This window comes from Alosa pseudoharengus, unplaced genomic scaffold, assembly GCF_046254945.1.
Source record: "Alosa pseudoharengus isolate Yale_2024_CS ecotype anadromous, Long Island Sound unplaced genomic scaffold, YU_APseudo_1.1 YU_APseudo_1.1_scf_16, whole genome shotgun sequence".
NCBI lineage: Eukaryota > Metazoa > Chordata > Actinopteri > Clupeiformes > Clupeidae > Alosa > Alosa pseudoharengus.
Genome location: NW_027468630.1, coordinates 18,525,675 through 18,546,204, shown reverse-complemented (window position 1 = coordinate 18,546,204; position 20,530 = coordinate 18,525,675). Strand labels below are relative to the sequence as shown.

Below are 20,530 nucleotides of genomic sequence, written 5' to 3'. Positions count from 1 at the left end.
TAATGGGACACCTATGAAGTAGATCTGATAAAAAAAAGATTAATCACACTTCCATATCAATGCTTTGCAACAATGGAATCAACTGTAAACAAGCTAACTGCCCACCATTACTGAACTGATCAAGTCTTCTTTTTAAACTAAACCGCTTGTTTACTTTGCATGCTATAAAGGCATGACTATTGCCTATATTGTGGCAACTCTGTTTTGTCCGCTAATTCCGTATATTAGGATTCCTCAGCTGCCGTGATCCCTTACATATACTAGGAAAAGCTGGATTGTACAAACTTTCTTATAAAATGGTTCATACAAGCTACTATATTGTTACTACATATCCAAAACCAATGACTGACATAATTCATACGTCTTATCTATTGTAGGTCACTGCTTTGGCTTTGGAGATCCTCATTATGTGACATTTGATGGAACATATTATAATTTCCAAGGAAATTGCTCTTATATATTGGTTAAAGAGATCAAACCAATATACAACTTCAGCATCATCATTGATAATGTGTATTGTGATGCACCAGATGGTCTTTCATGTCCTAAATCACTGACTATTTATTATAAATCTTTTGAAATTTATATGAGTCAAGATTTCTCTCCAGGAAATGTCACAAACTTGGTAAGAAAATATTGTCCTGATTATCAAACTTCTTTTAAAACATATCTGTTATATTATTACTATTATATGTGTTTCTTAATGTAAACACTTATTTCATTTTTCTCATAGATTTATGTCAATCACAAGCGCATCTACCCAGCTTACAGGAACAGTGACTTCGAAGTCACCAACACTGGCATTGATGCTTTCGTGACAATACCAGCCATCGGCGCTCAAATAATGTTCTCTGGGCTGCAGTTCAGTGTTGAACTCCCTTGGAGTATATTTCATGGCAACACCGAGGGACAGTGTGGTAAATGCTGTTTTCAATTGTTGTTCATAGAACTGGTAATGAGGAAGTTATCCCTCATTTGATGAATAAGAATGTTAGAGTTGAAGTTTTGCATTTTTTTTAAATTTATGCTTGTTAGCAGATTGTAAAATTCAAATTGTAACAATATACTGTATATTTGTTGTATTATTATATCTAATAATAATTACCATTCAACATTTAAAGAACAGAATGAATATATAGCTGTACAGGAAGTAGTAAATCAAATCAAATATAGCTAGGTTAATCATTGGGCTACCCTATCAATTAGAGTTGGAACAATATTTTTTTTTATTTTCAATCCATGGTTAAGCATGACTATTGTGTCCATTTGTCAAATGCAGCACTGTTATCCTCTGATAAAATTCAAGTATGTTCTCTTATTTGTCACAGGAACATGTGACAACAATAGGACGGACGACTGCCTCTTGCCCAATGGAAAAATTGATCCATCTTGCCCAGATATGGCCCACCAGTGGAAGATTAATGATAGCAACTGCCCAGTACCCCCAACCCCTATCCCACCTACAGCCTGTCCACCAGAAACTTCAGCCATCTGTAAAATCATTGCAAGCAAGTAAGAAAGTGACAAATAAGATGACGCATCGTGTTGGAAAAAAATAATTTATATACTTTTAATGTAATTTGTAATCAGTTGGACAAAATCTGAAATGTGCTGTTGCTGATTATGACATATCTCCTTCCAAGGGTCTTTGAAATGTGCCATGAGGTGATCCCCTATGATGTATTTATTGAGGGATGCGAGTTTGACATATGCTATACAAGAAATATCTCTATTGGTTGTGCCAGCCTTCAGTCTTATGCTCAGCAGTGCGCTTTGAATGGCATTTGCATTGACTGGAGAGGTGCCACAGCTGGAGTGTGTGGTAAGATTTGTAGAAATCTATTTTCTAATCTCACAACTGAAATTATACCTTATTATACATACCTTATTATGCCTTTTCATCTTATAATATGTGCCCTGTTTACACAGATTTCGAATGCAATGCACCCCTGGTCTATCAGGCCTGTGGTCCACAAGTTCCATCCACTTGTGATAGAAGGTATACTGAACTAATGAGACTAGAGTGTGTTTAATCTTTTCAAATACAAATAGGAAGTCATCTGATTTTATATCAACTTTCCCTTATAGCTATAATTACAAATTCATTCAAGAGAAAACTGAATTCACCTATTCGACATCTATGACATGGGAAGGATGCTATTGTCCAAATGGAACTACTTTATTGAGCCCTGATTCTAATGAATGCGTTAAAGAACCATGTGGTAAGAAAATGAAACGAAGGACAAAAAACATCTGGTTTTGTTTCAAGCAGTTCACAACGTAGATGCATTACTTGTTGTATGTACCAAAGAAATGACCAGGGCGCAATCTGTGTAGAAAATGTTATTTCTAAATGAACATTTTCTGTTATTTTTTTTCCTTTTAAGTTATTTGCCGCCTACCAAATGGAAAGTGGAAACAGGTAAAGAAAACTCTCCAATATTAGAGCTCTAAATATCTCAGATCCTTTTCTCTGTGAACAGAAAAACAACCATGATATTCATGTAGACATTAATTGTGAAAACAAAATGCACAAATGCGTGCCTTTTGGGGTCGAAAAAAATCAACATTTATTTTACATGGATTTTAGGTCAATTTTTTCGTCCAACGTTAAATTGATTGATTGATGTCTACATTTTTTTTTACTTGTTCTTCTGCTCTGACATGTTCTTTATTGTTAAATCAGGGAAATTCAACTTGGATCGATGGCTGTGATCTTTGCACATGTGATGCAGACAATGAAAGAGTCTACTGCAATCCTTTACCATGCCCATCTGAGCCCCCTGTCATCTGTGATCAGCCTGGCCAGATTAAAGTGACTGAAAAAGTAGGATGCTGTGAAATAAACAAATGTGGTAAGTAACCACTGACAGATGTTGACAGTCATTGGTAGGGAAAGAAGACTGCAAGTCCCTATGTAACCTTTTTTGTTTTTGTAGATTCAAGGTGCAAAACCAAGTTCCCTTTATTTTTGACAGTAATTTAAAATAACAACAGAACACAGACAACAAACAGTAAACATCTAAAGAGTATAATTTGAATATGCCTGTGGTTTTGTCATTATAGTATGTGATGTCACCACATGTCCAACCCACTCTTGTCCCATTGGCTACATTCAAAAGACTGATGTGGGGGCATGTTGCCCTAAGTGTGGTAAGGATTTATCTAGTGCAAAATTTCTGGTCCTAAAACGGTTGCTCCTTCATGGCAAAAGTTAATTACAAAAGGTATTTCTGTTTTTTATTTACTTTGCAGTTCCTAAACCTGTTTGTGTATACAACAACACGGAATACTTGGTAAGAACTCGCATGAAATCTCATGTCTATGCAGTCATGGTTAACATTTAGCATAGAACTTATTGTGTCGTCATATTACTTGGTCATATACAAGAAAAAATCCTACAAATCTGAATGATTTTTATAAAAAAAATGTTTCCTGTCCTATTGCAGCCAGGCAGCAGTGTGCCTATGAGACATTGTGAAACCTGTCTGTGTAGTGACAAACTGGAAAATGATGGCGGCTTACACAGGATCCTATGTGCGCCTATTATATGTGACACTTACTGTCCACAGGTAAGAGGCTTCCTACATAGTCAAAAAAACAACAGTGAAGTTGTAGGAATTTACACACACACACACATTTGACCTGAGCTGAATTTTCAAAATCATTTTGGAGGCATGCTGAGTATGTTATGATGTCTTCTTTTCCTAAGGGCTTCGAGCCAGTTTTGCCACCAGGAGAATGCTGTACAAAGTGTGTGCAGACCATGTGTGTGGTTGTGTATTCAGGAAACCTCACACACTCTATTCCTGTGAGTTAATAACCAAAATATTATATGTTGCAGCCAGCCAATATCAAAGCTGTGTATGTAATGCAGTTAAATGTATATTCAAGTGCACCCACTCACAAACAAAACTAAACACTATTATATGGACTTTGTTGTTTTTGACAGGTCAATGGTATCTGGAGTCCACCTGGGAACAAGTGTGTTAAGTATGAGTGTGTGAAGGTCGGGAGCACGTTCATCACTATGGAGGCCAGGACACTCTGTCCTCCCTACAACCCCAATGACTGCATTCCTGTAAGTGTGGAACGACTAAATGTGAATAGGCAATTTGATCATGTTTGAGCCATACACTAGAGAAATTAAGTACTAGTTAAATGTAATCACTGTGTAGGCTTAAATAATCTTATTAAAAACTTAAAGTAGATCATTTTGTAATGTTCTAAGTGCCCCTATCCATATTGTAACAACTGGGGAGAAGGCTATGCTATTTAGTTTGTACACCATCATCACATACTGCCAGTCACTGTGGTCTTATGATAGCATCACCTATATCACCTACAACCGCTACAATTGGTCCAGAACGCTGTGGCCCGTCTGGTTTTCTTTATATATATATATATATATATATACTTTATTGTGTTTATTTCATTTCATCATTTGAAAGTAATTAAAACAATCATTTCCATGACCGTCTGGTTTTCAATCAACCAAAAAGGGCACGTTACCCCACTTTTCATTGAGCTCCACTGGCTTCCCTTAGCCATCCGCATCAAATTCAATGCTTGCATACAAAGTGGTTGCTGGGTCTACACCCACTTACTCTCATAAAGGCTTATGTTACCCCTCGGCCACAGCACACCTCCAAAAAGCGTCATCTGGCACTGCCTCCCCTACTCCCACGGCAATCCAGACTTTTTTCATCTGTGGCCCCCTGATGGTGGAACAATCTGCCGAACTCCCTCAGAGCAGGGGCGTCCCTCTCTATCTTCAAAAAAACTCTTGAAGAGACACAACTCTTTCAAGAATACCGCTTTGGACAAATGTATCAAATGAATAAATGTATATATATGTATATATAGATCTTATTTTTTATCTTCTGTGTGATCTGTACAGGGGACAGAGGTCATGGCACCTGATGGTTGCTGTCATTTGTGTGGTAAGTTCTTTTGTTAAGGTTTTATTTTAATCATCAGATATTGTATTGATTTGTATTGATATCAGTAATTGGAAATGTACTAATCCACTGGGAGATGTTAAACATTGAGAGCAGTGCTAAAAGCTGCATGTCTGTTTCTTTCTATAGTAAGGAAATGCAACCAGACAACGGAATCTACATACCTGCAGCATAATGGCTGCACATCCTCCCAGAAGGTTGACTTGACGACTTGTCAAGGTCTTTGTCCAACATACTCCTGGTAAGTAGCAGATCAGCAGAACAAAGAAGATCTTGTCAAATCTATAGTAACAATAACTTTCTCTAACACTTCCATATGCTGTCTTTCAGGTTCTCTCCGAGTACAAGCACGTTTCAGCCGTCCTGTTCCTGTTGCCAGGAGATTACAACTAGCAAAAGAGAGGTGGAGATGGTCTGCCCTGATGGCTCAAAGTTCAGTTATTCATATAACTACATTGAGCAATGTGGCTGTCTTCAGTCAACATGCACCACCATGGAAAACACAGCGACTAAAAAGCTTAGAAGAAGACGTTAATGAGTTAGTGCATCATTGCACCTCTTATTATAAATCACCTTCTCCATTTATGTCAGACGTAAAGTAATCAGCAGTTTCGTATGGTAGGAGCATGAGACTGCTTTTGTATCTTCCTAAATTTTATTTTAATAAACATAAGTATGCATGCATGATCGTGTCTTGACATTATTATTTATCATAAGTGCTGCTACATTTGATAATTTTGCATGTAACAATCATGATGAATTTATTTGTAGCCACTTTTAATGCACTGGAAAAAATAAATTGCAGTTATGTAATGCAACCACTACAGAATTACACACAACCATTCATAATACTGTAATGCCTGACCCAGCTAAATGATGACCCAGAAGTGCCACAGGTTGCTCTTAAAAAATATAAACATTGTTAACCACTTTTTTAAATGCTGACTTGCTGTAAATGAGATTTCTCTCTCCATAAATTATACTGCTGACAAGAGTCTAGAGGAGTCCAGTGGTTCTTGGACAGAAATTAAAAAATGGCATGTCCAAAATTATTCATACCCTTTTTAAATAATAAGTGTAAACATTTTTATTTGCATTCATAGCTCTCACAATGGTTCTTATAATACCTACCAAGCCTCTCCATGTCTCCACAATGAGTCTAGACCTTTTTAGCAGCAATTCAGGTTTTGAGGCAGGAATGATTCTTTGCTATCAGGGCTGGACTGGGACAAAAAATCGGCCCGGGACAATCGGTTAGGCACACTCACACTCTCACTGTGTAGCCTAATAATTTAAATATCAATATGATGTATTTAAATTACTAAATATGTTTAGCTATTAGTAATTATGCAGATCATAAAATACTATAAATTTTTAATTATATATATTAAGTTTATATGCATTTCATAATTTTAGGGGCAAGGCCACTTGGCCTTCAGTTGGGCATATTTGGTGGGGGACACAAGGGCCACACGTCAGGGCACCAAATACGTTGTACATTTTAGGACATCCTCAGCTGTCAGAGTCAGGTTTCAGACATCAGATAAATAGGAGTCAGGTTTCAGGAAAACAGCTATTTCTGTTAACTGGTACAAGAAGCAAACTTATTTCTGATATAATAGGCTACGAAATAGTTGTTTGAACTAGCTTGTTCTGTAGACAGTGTAAGCAGTAACACAGTGGGCCAGTGGACAGCCAGTACAGTCAGAGGTCATGGAAGTGTAGAGGAAGGTGTAGAGGCAGATTCAGTATGCAGAGAAGTCTATCTCTCATCTTCCCTTAAGTGAAGCATTGAAGAGCTGTATGGCCCTGGGGACAAATTACTTCCTCAGTCTGTCAGTTGTGCATGGCAGTGAGTGTAGTCTCCAACTGGTCAAGCTCTTATGCTTTATGATGGTGCTGTGGAGTGGATGACAGTCATTGTCCAACATGTTGATCAGTTTGTTCAGAGTCCTTTTGTCTGATATTGAAGTGATGCACTCCAGTTCAGCTCCCACAGCAGAGCCAGCTTTCCAGCCGGTCCAGTCACCCAGCATCTCTCTTCTTAGTGCTTCCTCCCCAGCATACCACAGCATAGAAGAGGACACTATAGCAACACAACAGACTAATAAAACGTCCAGAGGAGCTTGCTGCAGACGTTGAAGGACCGAAGCCTCCTCAGGAAGTACAGCCTGCTCTGCCCTTTCTTGTAGAGTGTTGACTGACCAGTCCAGTTTATTGTCCAGGTCAGGGATGGATTACTGGCCTACCGGGCCCAAGCCTTTGCATGGAATCATTGCCTCAATATCAACAAATCAGGATGTAGGCTATGAATCTGATTGAATTTAGTATTGGCCATCCTCAAAATGGCCATCCTCAAAATCCCCCCCCGCACACACACACACACACATATACGACAATAAATGGGGGGGCCTTAATACATCTGGGCCCAGGGTCCCAAAAGTTCATAATCCACCCATGGTCCAGGTGTATCCCTAGATACTTGTAAGTGTTTACCACCTCCACATTGACCCCCCTTAATGGTGACTGGCAGCAGAGCAGGCTTAGACCTCTGGAAATCCACTACCATCTCCTTGGTCTTAGCAGTGTTGAGTTGTAGAGGCATTTCCCCTCCTGTATAGAGCTCAACAGTAACAACCCACTCAGGTTTCAGAAGTAACAATCTAATTCACATTGTCCACTGAGAAGTGGATCATAAGACATACCATCCTAACCACTCAAGGTAGACAATCAGCTATGGCATGATTAAGCGAGTATCCTGTATATGCTCATATAGATGCCAAAAGTTTATGGGGCATCAACCTTGTTTTGACTTTTGAGGAAAAACATATTTTATTTTCAATTTCATGGAAAAATACCACACTACCCAAAATCTGAATCTGAGTCAAATGTGTTATTTATTTGTTATTTAAGGTTTATTTAAACATAGACAGTGCACATACAGTAAATAAACATAAAGAAATGTAAATGCGCCAGAATTAGCCAAAATGGCTATTTTACATCTATTGTCATGGGCCGATGTTAACAGGCCAGATGTGCCTAAAAGAAACTTTACACACATCATTGCAGACCTAAAATGACACTTTACACATAAAACGTATGGTAGCCTAACACTTTACTTGACAGTATCGACATAAGAGTTTCATGACACTGTCATGAACACATGACACTGGAATCCTAACCCTAACCCTAATTACCCTAATCCTAACCCTTACCCTAACTCTATCCCTAACCCTAACCTTAAACCTAATCCTAAATTGTTCTGCCAAAAACAGAATGTCACTTAATAACAGAAGCGTTATGTCATAAACTTTTATGACTTGTTTATGACATGTTCATGACAGTGTCATGTCACTCTTATGTCGATACTGTCAAGTTAAGTGTAACCAAACATATTATGAAAATATTACAAACATATGAAAATATTAATCTAATAAAATGAAGGAAAGAAAATAAAAGAGAGCATGGGGCAGGAATGGTAAGTGTGCAGTCACTGATAAAACTGACAAGCAGAGTCGTTAGCGGTGTGTTATTGTGTTTGTTTTGTTCAATGTTGACAGGTCTGGTTGCTGATTAACCACTTCTTTAGATCAAGGCCGTAGTCATGATGTCAACATTGGGGGGGACCAAATCTGTGGTGGGGTCTGAGGGACCCCCAAACAGAATTTCCTACAATGCAAAAATATTATTAAAAATCACAAACAAGTCGTTAGTTAGGTCAGTCAATTAGGTTATTCCAAACTTTTGACGGACCCCCCCCTGTGAAAAGAGAAGGGTGGAGAAGAAGCAACTTCACTGGTCCGTCCCTGGACCCGTGACTCCATTTGTGTTCAAAATGTATACTTTAAAAAGAAATTACAAACTAGAGTATCTTATGATAACCTCTATATTACACAGAATCAAGGCCGTAGTCATGATGTCAACATTGGGGGGGACCAAATCTGTGGTGGGGTCTGAGGGACCCCCAAACAGAATTTTAATACATTTCCTACCATGCAAAAATATTATTAAAAATCACAAACAAGTCGTTAGTTAGGTCAGTGAATTAGGTTATTCCAAACTTTTGACGGACATAGGCATGGCATGGATGGATTATGAACCCCTGGACACAGATGCCCCCCCCCCCCGCTGGTGAGTTTTGTGAAAAGAGAAGGGTGGAGACAGAGGCTTGGGCTTCAGGGCCCCCTGAGCTCTTGGACCCAGTAAGCCCATTCAGTAATCCATCCCTGGACCCGTGACTCCATTTGTGTTCAAAATGTATACTTTAAAAGAAATTACAAACTAGAGTATCTTATGATAACCTCTATATTACACAGAAGATTTTTTTAAACTAAGGCTTAGACTCATAGGTTTGGAGCCTAATACGATTTTGTCTTTTAATTTAGATTTTATTATGCTGGCGGCTAATCACACCATTTTAACGTAGTTTGAAAGGGACAGGATTCAGGAATAGGCTACTAAGACAGGCCCCTCTTCTGTCTGACTAACCTCATGTTACCCCTGTATGCATTATAGACTGGCTTCTGACAGAAATGACGTTTTGTGCCAACATGTAGAAACACTAGGCCTACTACAGCGTTTAATTGGTGAATGGAGGTGCAAATTCCTTTCTTTGGTTATTGTCCGCGATTCACATTAACTGTAGGCTATCACGTATTGTAAACGTTTTTTCCAACTTGTGTGCCGTCGCCACATTTGATCACGTTTTGCCTGCATGGATGCGCGATTGAGTGCGCATCTAAATAATATGCAAGATGCAACAATCATTTCTAAGAGGCCTATACACGGTAATTTCTGGCACTACTACTAGCATATGAATGCATTGTTTATGTTGAAAGACGGGAAAGAAATGACACAGGCTTGCACAAATTCATCATTTAAAATAAAACGTTTCACTTTCGCTATCATTGCGAGAATAGGCTATGGAAAATGTTTCCTTTCAGTCTGATCGGCTCCAAACATGTATGGGATTTCCTTAGCCTGTGCGACACCTTTCCAAGAAGTTTTGTGAAAATTGTACCGGTAGCTTTTGCGATATTGTTGACAGCCCTACCTCACCGCAGTAGGGTGCAGTAAATGGAAGCTTTTGAATGCGCACACCACTAACGAAAAACGGAAAATCACCAGGACAAACCACTCAGGGGTGTAGGCTACTCTGGAACCAGAGGTCACTAATTTGTGCGTTATTTACGTTTGATTACATTTCAGATGCGTGTTGGTTTCCTGTAGGCCTAGTATAGCGCTTTATTCTTTCTTTATTTTTCTATGTCCGTATATTGGGGGGGACATTTTGGTCATATTTGAATATTGGGGGGGACACGTCCCCCTCAATGTCTATGGTGACTACGGCCCTGCACAGAATGTGGTTCTTTGACTTATTACTTACACCTGAAGATTTTTTTAAACTAAGGCTTAGACTCATAGGTTTGAGATTTTGTCTTTTAATTTAGATTTTATTATGCTGGCGGCTAATCACACAATTTTAACGTAGTTTGAAAGGGACAGGATTCAGGAATAGACTACTAAGACAGGCCCCTCTTCTGTCTGACTCACCTCATGTTACCCCTGTATGCATTATAGACTGGCTTCTGACAGAAATGACGTTTTGTGCCAACATGTAGAAACACTAGGCCTACTACAGCCTTTAATTGGTGAATGGAGGTGCAAATTCCTTTCTTTGGTTATTGTCCGCGATTCACATTAACTGTAGGCTGTCACGTATTGTAAACGTCGCCACATTTGATCACGTTTTGCCTGCATGGATGCGCGATTGAGTGCGCATCTAAATAATATGCAAGATGCAACTATCATTTCTAAGAGGCCTATACACGGTAATTTCTGGCATTACTACTAGCATATGAATGCACTATTTATGTTGAAAGACGTGAAAGAAATGACACAGGCTTGCACAAATTCATCATTTAAAATAAAACGTTTCACTTTCGCTATCATTGCGAGAATAGGCTACAATATGGAAAATGTTCCCTTTCAGTCTGATTGGCTCCAAACATGTATGGGATTTCCTTAGCCTGTGCTACACCTTTCCAAGAAGTTTTGTGAAAAGTGTACCGGTAGCTTTTGCGATATTGTTGACAGCCCTACCTCACTCACCGCACTAGGGTGCAGTAAATGGAATCTCTTGATGCACGCCACTAACGAAAAACGGAAAATCACCATGACAAACCACTCAGGGGTGTAGGCTACTCTGGAACCATAGGTCACTAATTTGTGCGTTACTTACGTTTGATTACATTTCAGATACGTGTTGGTTTCCTGTAGGCCTAGTATAGCGCTTTATTCTTTCTTTATTTTTCTATGTCCGAATATTGGGGGGGACATTTTGGTCATATTTGAATATTGGGGGGGACACGTCCCCCTCAATGTCTATGGTGACTACGGCCCTGCTTTAGATTGGATTTGAGTATGAATGGAGAAATTAATTTACTTATTTCTGGAGCCTGACTGAGCCATCGCAGAGGTGGGTGGTGACTGTTGAGCTCTATTGGTTGAAACACGCCCCGTAACTACATCCCAATGGTGCATCTCTTCACTTGTCAAAATGTCTGTGCACCAGAAAAGGTTCTGGAACCCAATATCAACAAAGTCTATCTGCCAACAAGGTCTATCTTTTGAAATGTCAATTATTATTATTTTTATTACTTTTTTTTGATAGTGTACACATTTTTTTTAATGGAGGAAAAAGGGCAGGGGCTCATGCCCCCTCTGATGTCTATATGCCTGGTCAATTCAATTCAATTCAAAAAACTTTATTTATCCCCGAGGGGCAATTTTCTCTATGCAGGCATAGTGACATATAATACATAACACAACATATAAGACAGGACAAAAGAAAGAACAGGACAGACAGGAGTGTAAGGGGGGGGGGGGGGTAGTCCCAGGAGATGGAGGACGAGGGGGCTTGAAGCATATTCAAGTTCAAAAGGCCAATAGCCTCAAAAGTAAAGGTTGCCTTCCTCCTGTTAGTCCTAGCCAGAGGACAGCGCAGACGCCTGCCAGAGGGCAGCCATTCAAAAACTCTGTGTAGGATATGGGTAGAGTCTTCTAGGATGCAGTTGGCTTTCCTTAATGTTGCCTTGTCGTGCAGTGATGTCAGAGACTGAAGAGGGTGGCCAATGATTTTAGAACATGTGTTCACAATGCTCTGGAGGTGTTTCTTATTTTTGACTGAGAGGGAGTGAAACCAGCACATGGATGAAAAGGTCAGTATACTTTCAATAAAGGAGGTGTAAAAAATGCTGAGAATCTTCCTGTTCACTCCAAAGGAGTAAAGCTTCCTCAAGAAATACTGCCTCTGTTGACGTTTTAATAATCACCTCTGTATTAGAGTCAAAACGCAGTTTGTCATCAATGACAGTGCCCAGGTATTTATATTCATGTATAACTTCCACTGGTTCCCCATGGATTGTAGTTTCAGTCCTGCTTCCTCCATGCTTAGTGAATGAACATCTCCTTGGTCTTTGTAACATTTAGCTCCAAAAAGGAGCTATCACACCATTCCACAAACTCACTGAGGACAGGCCCGTGATCTTGGACAGAACCATGTAGCAGGGAAAGGAGAACAGTATCGTCAGCAAACTTCACTAGATGACGATCAGCATGGCGGCTTCTACAGTCATCTGTGTACAAGATGAAAAGTAGTGGTGAGAGGACACAACCCTGGGGTGAGCCAGTGGACGTGTATCTGATGTCAGAGAACCTCTTGTTGACCAGCACTGTCTGTGTTCTTTGGGTCAGAAAGTCTGTAATCCACAGAATTAGCTGATGATCCAGGTTGAAATAGTCCATAAGTTTTTTAGCCAGCATGTGAGGTTGAATGGTGTTGGCAAAATAATTTGGGCTTTCTACATGTTCATGGATGGCATTCAATATGTAGATTTTGGCATCAATTCAATCATTGGTCAATGGCTGCAGGAGCTGGGGACGTTTTTGTACATTTGTCACACTTACAACCCCATTTTCAAAAAGGTTGAGGCACTGCGTAAAATGTTTACTATAAACAGAATGTGACTATCTTCAATCACAGAAACCCATATTTATTTGCAAAAATAACCAAATGTTGAAACTGATAACTTAAACTGATAAACATTCTGTTTTATGAAAAACGTGCACTCATTTTGAATTTGATGCCAACAACACGTCTCCAAACAGTTGGGACTGGGCAACAAAAGGCTGGGTAAAGTTGTAATGCGAAAGAAAACACACGGAAAAACATTTCAGAACTCATTAGGTTAACTCACACCATGATTGGGTGTAAAAAAAGCATCCAGAGGCAGAGTATTTCAGAAGTAAAGCTGCAGAGGCTGTCATCACTGTGATAAACTGGGGGCAAATAATGCAACAATATAAGAATAAGAATATATTTTCATCAGAACATATTATCATTACAATATTCAGAGAATCCAAAGAAATCTTTGTAATACAAGTTTGTATACAAAGGACAGGCCTGAAAAACAATATTGGTTGGCTGTGGTTTTCAGGGCCAGGTTTCAGGTTTTCATGGCTTCTATAATGAAACCACTGTCATTGTTAACAATAATAATCTTCCAATTACCGTTCGTCCTCTTGGAATTATAAGGTTCTATCTGCATTCTGAGTAGAGATATTGAAAGTGTTATAATTCCATAGAGTTATATTGATAAGTGGAACACTCATTTTCGGATATAATGTCCAAAAAATGCATACAACTTCAAACACCTCACCTCACCTTAAGTTGTCACAGAACATATGTCAATAACTCAATTTTGACCAAAAATGTTTGATAGAACCTTGAAATAAGGGGAGGCATTGTCTATGAACATTATTATGATGACCGCCGCGCAGCGAAGCGGCGGTCATATAGGTTTAGTCAGATTTTTCTTTTTTTTTTTTCTTTTTCGCATGTCCAAATTTCCGTCAATGATTCCCAGGACACTGAAAGACCGGGGTAGACGAAACTTGGTGGGCATGTAACCCCATATGGATAGCATGGAACCATCGTTTTTCGTTTTGATCTGTAGCCCCCCCGCTGGACTGCACCCCCCGAAAGGAGGGTAGGGCAGACACAGTTTTCTGTGAATATCTCGAGAACCGTAAGGTTTAGGAGGACCATTTTTTTTTTGTATGTTGATCTCAAGGGGCCATGTCAACCCATTCCATAACCACTCATTTCATGTATAGCGCCACCTAGTTAAACACAAAAAAGTAAAAATGAGGTGTTGTAATCGCAGGTATCTGTTACCTAACATAGTCAAAACTGCACGAAATTGGAAGTTTAGGATCATTATGACACCCTCTGAATGCACGCCAAGTTTCGTGGAATTCCGTTCATGGGGGGCCACACAATAAATTAATTTATGTTACTATACACCAACTGGCCTGTAGGTGGCCGGAGACAGTTTTCTGTGAATATCTCGAGAACCGTAGGGCCTAGGAGGTCCACCTTTTTTTTGTATGTTGATCTCAAGGGGCCATGTCAACCCATCCCATTACCACTTATTTCATGTATAGCGCCACCTAGTTAAAAATTAAAAAGCAAAAACTTAGGTGTTTTCATCACAATATCTCTGGCTGACATGGTCAAAACTGCACGAAATTGAAAGTGTAGGATCATTATGACACCCTCCGAATGCATGCCAAGTTTTGTGTACTTTCGTTCATGGGGGGCCTTACAATAAAACAATTTATGTGTACATTTAGTGACGTACACCAACAAGGATTCCCGGGACACTGAAAGACCGGGGTACACAAAACTTGGTGGGCATGTACCCCCACATGGATAGCATGGAACTGTCATTTTTCGTTTTGATCTGTAGCCCCCCCCGCTGGACTGGACCCCCCGAAAGGAGGGTAGGCCAGACACAGTTCTCTGTGAATATCTTGAGAACTGTAGGGCCTAGGATGACCATTTTTTTCGTATATTTGCCTCCAGGGGTCATGTTAACCCAGTTCATGTGCACACATGTGCACAAACAGATACACACACACACACACACACATTCACAGTAATCATACGTATGACCAGGGCCGGCCTGAGGCATAAGCGAACTAAGCGGCTGCTCCTGGCCTGGCCACCAGGGGGCCCCCAATCGAGTTTCTTTTTTTTTTTTTTACATAATAAATAACGTAAACAAGTGACATCAATGAATGAAATGAAACAATTATCATTCAAATCAAGAAAATTATGATTTCATGATCAATATGCCTGCCTACTGCTACTGTGTCTGCCAGCCTTTGAGTCACGCGCATAAAGTAGACACCTCGGGTGCATATACAATTCGTGCAGACACTGCATCAAGTTCAACAATCGGAAGAGACGGTAATGTTAAGACAAGTCACAAAAAAGGACGTATCCCTCTGGTGCCGAAAACAGAACGAAGAAAAATGACAGAGGAGGAGAAAAACGAGCAAGATACAGGTATGTTTTGCATGATTATTTACAGTATGTTTTGTGCTTGAGGTAGCTAGCTAGCTGTCATGATCTAATATAAGCCATCACCAGAGCTAAATCTCCGCCATCAACAGAGAAATGTCTCCCATTAATATATATTTATCTAGATGTATTTCAGATGTCAAGGATATTGGGATTGTTTTGGATGTTCAATCAAGCATGTACCCTAGCTCTAGGTGGGCTTATTATGTCGTAAATTAAAGTTAACATTAAAGTTTAAAGTGGACATTAGCACTACAGTAGCTACATGAAAACGTAGCTGAAGGCAAATTTACCACAGAGGGATTGTTTCTGATTTCGCACCTGAAAGTGTTGATAGTTTATTACTGCTCTATAATATGTGACATAGTGGTAAGTCTGATAGCAACAACAGACTAAGCCCAGGCTCCCAGTCCCAACCCAACCCAACCCACTGACGCGACTCTGGGCATCGGTAACGTTCCAGCTTCATAGGCAAAGATGGAACAGTACGTGCGCTCTGCTCTAAGATCTTTGGAGAGAGATGGTAGTGTTTGAGAAAATATACCATGTTGGGTGGGGAGACTTCTGTGACGAAAATAAACTTACATTTGATTAAGATAGTGGCAAGTGATGTAGCGGTGCTACCCTAATATTTAGGCTGCAGTAGATCACCATGTTAAGCGTTCACCATACTGCAATTAAGTATACTCTTTTGATTATGCCTCATTTGCCAATAGAATATGAATTGTTACATGTGGAATTGCTTGTTATTTGAGTGTAAGTAATGATAGCAAAATAAACTCATTCTGCTCGATCAACTATGCACTTATGCAATATTTTTTTTTTTTTCAGAGACACTGTTGAAGTCCTTTGGAGCACATCTCTACCTCTACCTAACTCTACCTACCAGAAGGTGAGGTTTTCTTGATGGCAAATGGTTACATAGCCTGTTAATATGACATGACACGTTTAACATCGTTTTTTTTAAATTTATTTATGTATTTATTTAATCATTGCAGGTTCGTCCACTGCAGAGTTGCAGATGCCTAAAAACCAGGAACGAAGTAGGAATAATTATCTATTTTTTGGGACATTTTATTTTTGATTATTAATGTTTGTCTATTTTGTTTTTATTTTGTAGTTGAAAATTGCTCATTTAATGCACATTTGCGGATTTGTTCAGCAAATCTGTTGAAAAACAAGTCATTAAACTGATGTACTTGTTTACAACAAATACAATTGCTGTTGTATTTTGTTATTTGTCAATTCAACTTCAGTAAACCACCCTTAGTGCTTCACTTTGAATATGAATGTTTCAAATAAATCTGTGATTTTAGTACCCTCTAAGATTAAAAGGTGACAGGGTTGGTGTAAATAACAACTATATTAATACATTGGTTTACCAAGCACATGGGGCCAGAAGTCTAGATTGGAGCCCCAAAACATTTTTGGCATGTGAGCAAGGATGGATTACTGAATGAGCCTACCGAGCCCAAGAGGTCAAGGGACCCTGAACCCCAAGTAGTTGTGTGAATTCACTACCAATAAGTCAAAAAGCAAAAGGCTATGAATCTGAACAAATTTAGGTACTGCCCTTCTCCAGCTGACCATCCCAAAAATACACCAGAATACAGGAAATCACATCTAACCCCCCCCCCCCCCCACACACACACACACACACCCGTTTGTACCCACATTTGCACAAACAGGGTAGGGGGAGAGGGTCCTTATGCATCTGTGTCCAGGGGGACAGTAGTTCATAATCAGTCGCTGTATTAATACATAACCTCACTGTATTAATTTATAATATGACATTATAGTGTGAAGTTATCAATTATCGCCAAGCACAGGTGACTGCGTTGTGGGAGGGGGCCCCCAAATCAAATTCTGCTTAGGGCCCCCAAAAGGCTTGGGCCAGCACTGCGTATGACACATACTCACACAGTAGACATATGTACGCTTCCATGCACAGGCACATACGCAGGCACGCACACACACACACACACACACACACACACACACACACACACTCACACACACACACACCCACACACATAACATAAACATAACACAAACAATCAAGAATTTCTCATAATTATGAACAGGCAAGATGGAGGTGGGGTTGTATAAAATGAATTTTACATGTGAAATCTATGAACTAATCATGTTTTGGTACTTGTTGTCTAGCAGATACCAGTGAGAATTGAGTGTGGATAATGCAATTTAGTGAGACAGTTAGAATCATATAGGCCTTTCAGCGTGATTTCTTTTTGTGGAAAAAATGTGCTGGACTGGGCGGCGGTCATATTTTGTACCGCTCTGCGGTACATCTAGTTTGATGCTCTATCTATGCTGTTTAAAACTGCCATGCAAAGAAGAAACCATATATAAATATGACGAATGCCACCATCTCTGGGCCCAAGCTCATTTAATATGGACCGAGGCAAAGTGGAAATATGTCCTGTGGTCAACCAATCAAAATTTGACATTCATTTTGGAAATCATGGACTTTGCATCCTCCATGCTAAAGAACCATCCAACTATGTAGATATGAAACATTTAGATGTGACAAATAAGCAAAAGCAAAGGGTAAATACTTTTTCACAGCACTAACTCAAAAACTCAAGTGATAAACACAAGTAAATAAGATCAGTTGTTTTTATTTCCCAAAATATTTCTGAACTGTGTCTCATTTTGTACAACAATGACGTCTGCCATCAAAATGATGCTATTTTTGGACACAACAAAAATCATGCCTAACACCAATTCATGCAACTGACTCATTTTGGCGGAGACTACACTGCTTTTGTTCGTCACTAATTGATTATCCATCTCTAAATATGAACACACCTGCATTGTTAGGAGACTACCAGGATAAACAAAGAAGTGTTTTAACACTGCAATGATTCACCTTTAAATCAAACTGTTGGCAGGCCTTCCAACCTCACATCTGAACTGCCCCATGCCATCCACACTACCGCTTAATTACTTAATTTAAACTTTCGTCATTATTGCTGAACTTAAGAGACAGAAAAATACTGGTCAAAATGGAATGTTCATACGCATGCTAATTTGTATGAACTATAAAAACAAAAAAGAAACTAAGCAGGGGGCCTTTGGTGTTCTTCAAGTGGAAAAACTCAACACAGCAACACAGCAAGAAGGTGAAAGGCGTGATAACAAAAATATGTTCTATTATGAAATAAACCTTTTCTTTTTATAACAAGAAGAGTGCCTTGGTTCAATCTCTTAGAGAAACAACAATGTTAGACAGAGGAAATCTAATGCCACTGGTTTAAGTGACTTTCTTAATAAATATGTCAGATACCTTAAAACAATTATTAGGCCTGATAAATCAATTATATAGGCCTGATCATAACATCAAGAATTGATATTACCTTGATATTGAATGGCCAGTGACCACATATAATAATGTAGCTTAATTCATAAATCATAAAATATAAGATTGTATTATTGTTGCATTTTTACAATGACCCTGTGCAGATATGTTGTTATTTAGCCCACCTGATCACCTGAGCAACAAACAAACACTTCAATGACGTTTGGGATGGTAGAGGTAATTGTACTACGCAATTTAAATGATCTACATATTGAAACAATGATTAGGTGTTGCTCCACAAATAACTAAATATGGTCATTACACACACACACACACACACACACACTCACACACACACACACCCACACACATAACATAAACATAACACAAACAATCAAGAATTTCTCATAATTATGAACAGGCAAGATGGAGGTGGGGTTGTATAAAATGAATTTTACATGTGAAATCTATGAACTAATCATGTTTTGGTACTTGTTGTCTAGCAGATACCAGTGAGAATTGAGTGTGGATAATGCAATTTAGTGAGACAGTTAGAATCATATAGGCCTTTCAGCGTGATTTCTTTTTGTGGAAAAAATGTGCTGGACTGGGCGGCGGTCATATTTTGTACCGCTCTGCGGTACATCTAGTTTGATGCTCTATCTATGCTGTTTAAAACTGCCATGCAAAGAAGAAACCATATATAAATATGACGAATGCCACCATCTCTGGGCCCAAGCTCATTTAATATGGACCGAGGCAAAGTGGAAATATGTCCTGTGGTCAACCAATCAAAATTTGACATTCATTTTGGAAATCATGGACTTTGCATCCTCCATGCTAAAGAACCATCCAACTATGTAGATATGAAACATTTAGATGTGACAAATAAGCAAAAGCATAGGGTAAATACTTTTTCACAGCACTAACTCAAAAACTCAAGTGATAAACACAAGTAAATAAGATCAGTTGTTTTTATTTCCCAAAATATTTCTGAACTGTGTCTCATTTTGTACAACAATGACGTCTGCCATCAAAATGATGCTATTTTTGGACACAACAAAAATCATGCCTAACACCAATTCATGCAACTGACTCATTTTGGCGGAGACTACACTGCTTTTGTTCGTCACTAATTGATTATCCATCTCTAAATATGAACACACCTGCATTGTTAGGAGACTACCAGGATAAACAAAGAAGTGTTTTAACACTGCAATGATTCACCTTTAAATCAAACTGTTGGCAGGCCTTCCAACCTCACATCTGAACTGCCCCATGCCATCCACACTACCGCTTAATTACTTAATTTAAACTTTCGTCATTATTGCTGAACTTAAGAGACAGAAAAATACTGGTCAAAATGGAATGTTCATACGCATGCTAATTTGTATGAACTATAAAAACAAAAAAGAAACTAAGCAGGGGGCCTTTGGTGTTCTTCAAGTGGAAAAACTCAACACAGCAACACAGCAAGAAGGTGAAAGGCGTGATAACAAAAATATGTTCTATTATGAAATAAACCTTTTCTTTTTATAACAAGAAGAGTGCCTTGGTTCAATCTCTTAGAGAAACAACAATGTTAGACAGAGGAAATAATAAATATGTCAGATACCTTAAAACAATTATTAGGCCTGATAAATCAATTATATAGGCCTGATCATAACATCAAGAATTGATATTACCTTGATATTGAATGGCCAGTGACCACATATAATAATGTAGCTTAATTCATAAATCATAAAATATAAGATTGTATTATTGTTGCATTTTTACAATGACCCTGTGCAGATATGTTGTTATTTAGCCCACCTGATCACC

The 20,530-nt window shown here is 38.9% G+C and overlaps 1 protein-coding gene and 1 long non-coding RNA gene across 2 annotated transcripts in view; both read left to right on the top strand.

Annotated features, from left to right (window-relative positions):
• LOC143125243 (mucin-5AC-like) overlaps positions 1-4,129 on the top strand; it is a 31,782-nt gene extending 27,653 nt beyond the window's left edge. Inside the window, exons 34-41 of the mRNA XM_076286584.1 lie at positions 378-625; positions 734-917; positions 1,329-1,512; positions 1,644-1,822; positions 1,930-1,999; positions 2,687-2,815; positions 3,497-3,572; positions 3,953-4,129. Coding sequence (XP_076142699.1) covers positions 378-625; positions 734-917; positions 1,329-1,512; positions 1,644-1,822; positions 1,930-1,999; positions 2,687-2,815; positions 3,497-3,572; positions 3,953-4,129 — 1,247 coding nt within the window. The remainder of the gene's footprint in view (positions 1-377; positions 626-733; positions 918-1,328; positions 1,513-1,643; positions 1,823-1,929; positions 2,000-2,686; positions 2,816-3,496; positions 3,573-3,952) is intronic.
• A 766-nt stretch (positions 4,130-4,895) lies between these two features.
• On the top strand, positions 4,896-5,579 carry LOC143125654 (uncharacterized). The gene is made up of 3 exons (XR_012987304.1): positions 4,896-4,943; positions 5,091-5,202; positions 5,292-5,579. It is a non-coding gene; the product is annotated as an uncharacterized LOC143125654 (long non-coding RNA).
• Positions 5,580-20,530: the final 14,951 nt, after the last annotated feature.